The 2,718-nt window shown below is 47.4% G+C and overlaps 1 protein-coding gene across 1 annotated transcript; it reads right to left on the bottom strand.

Annotated features, from left to right (window-relative positions):
- Window positions 1–1,556: 1,556 nt before the first annotated feature.
- LOC128720269 (splicing regulator SDE2-like) lies at window positions 1,557–2,499 on the bottom strand. Its single transcript, XM_053813930.1, has 2 exons — window positions 2,407–2,499; window positions 1,557–2,315 (listed from the first exon to the last, which is right to left on the bottom strand). Exons 1-2 carry the CDS (start codon window positions 2,497–2,499, stop codon window positions 1,647–1,649), a joined length of 762 nt encoding a protein of 253 aa, XP_053669905.1. The 3' UTR covers window positions 1,557–1,646.
- Window positions 2,500–2,718: the final 219 nt, after the last annotated feature.

Here is a 2,718-nt window from a genome sequence, read left to right as displayed (position 1 = left end):
TGTTAGTGCGTGTGACTCCAACAAGGTCACGCTTGAAAATTAAATGCGACGAATCGCTTCGACGGCTCTGCTTCGGGCAGTACATCACAACAACCTGGAGTCCACCCATAGGAGTATGAAGTTCTACTCCAAGGGCTTTAATCATCAGGGTGTTGAAGTGTGGTACCAGAGTGTACCGAATGCCATGGCGGATGGCGAACGCCACTCCACCTTTCTTAACGTTTATATCTGCAGGATCCAAACGAAGCACGGTGTAGTTTGGCAAGGAAAAGTATCTTTTTGTTGGAGATATGTCTCCGTAATCAAGGCCACATCAACGTTATGCCTTGTTAAAAAATCAGTCAAAAGTAACTGCTTAAGCCTGACTGAACAGGCATTACAAGTGGTTACGACTAGCTTAACATCCGTAGCGAATAGCAATCTCCGTAATTACTGCAAATTGCTCACTACGGTTGTGGCATGCAGAGAGGCAATATGTCCATTAATGTGGACATATCTAAAGGGTCATTATTGCAGTCTATCGAGACAGGCTGACAGGGAACTGCGGGTGATTTCGTAGATGTCTTCAAAGCCGTCGCATACTGGAGTCCAATAGGGACGGTGGGAGGTACTGGGGCCTTTCTTTGCGAAGAAGTAATGGCTTCAGCTCCGGAAACGAAGCTTTAGAAAACGTAGGAGGTACAGACACCACTCTAGGAGTCGTCAAATTACTACATTGTAATATATAGAGCTACTTGATAAAATGAAATTAACGTAATCAAGTGGCAATTATGCTCGCTATATACTGTTTGTAGCATTAAACAAAGCGGTGATCTTGCGGCAACTATATGATCGAATAATGCGTAATCACACCGTGTTCTTATGTTGTTCCGGTGAAGACTCACCTCGTGAACACGATATTGTAGTACAAATCACTCCGAGTAGTGAAGACAGTCACCGCGTTGATGCGGAATCACGGTGGCCCGAGGCCGGCGCAACGCCGATTGCTGGCGAGTGTGGCGGCATCGGTTGTTCGGTATGCGGCTCCGGTGTGGCATAACGCGAAGAACAACACCGCAGGTCGACCCGCCGCTGGATCATCCGCTGGACGCACAGGGTGCTGCCGCATATAGCACCCTGGCACAACAGGACAACAGGAAGCATAGAGAGGTGACATTCGCGTTGTCGCAAGTACTCTCGGGACATTCTTCTGATGCGCTTCAGCAGAGCAACGACGCAGCCATCACCGATTACCGTGACTCGAAGGGCGGAGGCAGAGCGAGCGACAGCGGCAGTACCGCCCTAATCTCCAAATGCATTGGCAGCAGACTTCTCTTGTGCTGACGGCGGCGGAGAAGGCGGCAACCAGCACTGCGGAGTTTAACGCACGATGAATTAAACCAGATTGCCGTAGCGAGCCTTGCTGGCATCAGTGAAGGGAAGTGAAATTGTGAGAGACAGGAAAACAAACAGAGTAAGAAAAAACTAACAACACAACTGTGCTTTGGTTCAAATACGTAGAGATCTCCTTTAGGTACAAATTCCCCCTTTAGAACAAATCCCTCGCGGGTAATTAACTATAAAAGAAGAGAGGGTTATAATTTTAAGTCTAACATTTTAAATTAAGCTATGGACTATTATTTAAAAAAAGATATTATAGTACTACCCTAGCTTTTGATTTGCGCCTTCCGCTGTTTATTACCCTCTGTGACGACGGCCAATCCACTGTCGCTTTTGTCTTCTTCCTGGCTCGAATCATCGTCCGTCTCAGTAGAAGAACTCAGATCATCCGAACCCAGCCAAAGACTTGATATCTTATTCCGTTTCGCATTACCGGCGCTGGTCTCCGATTGCTTCCGCTTCGAAGCACCCGGTTTCGCATTGGCCGTGGCATTCCCACGCTGCTCCTCGACTGCAATCACCTTCTGTAACCCCTCCTGGATGGCTTCGTCCGCTAACACGACCAGCTCACTACGCGTGTGCTCGTACTCCTTGTCCTCGAATTCGTGCTTGGGTTTAGCGAGCAGCTTGGCGATTTTCCTCTCCGCCCTCACGCTGTCGTCCTCACTCGCTTCCTGTTGTTTTTCCAGGTACGCTTTCAGGCGTTTTTCCTCCTTGATGTCGCGCAGTCGGCGTCCACTTAGATCGCGGCATGCCTCGCGGTTGGTGGTTTTCTCGATCTGTGCCCCGATGGCGCGTAACATCGAACCAAAACCGCCCTTGCCACCGGGCACCCTTTCGCAAATTCGCAGCGGCATATCAGATCGTAGGCTGTCGAGATCCGGCCGAATGCGACGTCCATTCTGGGTGATATAGTATTCCGTCGGCTGCAGACCCTAGAAAGAGAGTCATTCAATATATCAATGTTGATGCTAGATGGTTTGCGACACTTCCAGTAAGCCAGTGCTGGTGTCAGTTGTTACCTACCGTCCATCGTTCAACTGCTGCTGGAAGTTCACGAAGCTGATTGTTTTCGGCGTGCAACTGCAGCCACTTATTCCCGCAAATAATCGAGCACATCATTTTAGATGAGAAACTAACTAACCTAAATAAATTGCTTTGTTTTCTTCAAACGAAGTTGTTTCGTCTTCTTCTTTACTTATGTATTAACTTTATTGTATTTTATAGTAACCCTCGCCAACCTTAGTTTTTTTGTAGGAAGTTCTTTTTTTCTTTGCGAAATAGGATGAAGCCTTGTATATTTGAATATTCCAAAGAGTCACTTTTTTATATTCAAAG

This window comes from Anopheles nili, chromosome 2 (genome assembly GCF_943737925.1).
Source record: "Anopheles nili chromosome 2, idAnoNiliSN_F5_01, whole genome shotgun sequence".
Taxonomy (NCBI): domain Eukaryota; kingdom Metazoa; phylum Arthropoda; class Insecta; order Diptera; family Culicidae; genus Anopheles; species Anopheles nili.
Note: the sequence above shows the minus strand (reverse complement) of the source record. Positions and strands in the feature narration are given on the sequence as shown.

Bases quoted from the DNA above. Each gene is read 5' to 3' on its own strand.
- LOC128720269 (XM_053813930.1), bottom strand. From the start codon at position 2,499: ATGTGCTCGATTATTTGCGGGAATAAGTGGCTGCAGTTGCACGCCGAA. The intron at 2,316-2,406 runs GTAGGTAACAAC...CTCTCTTTCTAG, and splicing joins CAGCAGTTGAACGATGGACG to GGTCTGCAGCCGACGGAATA.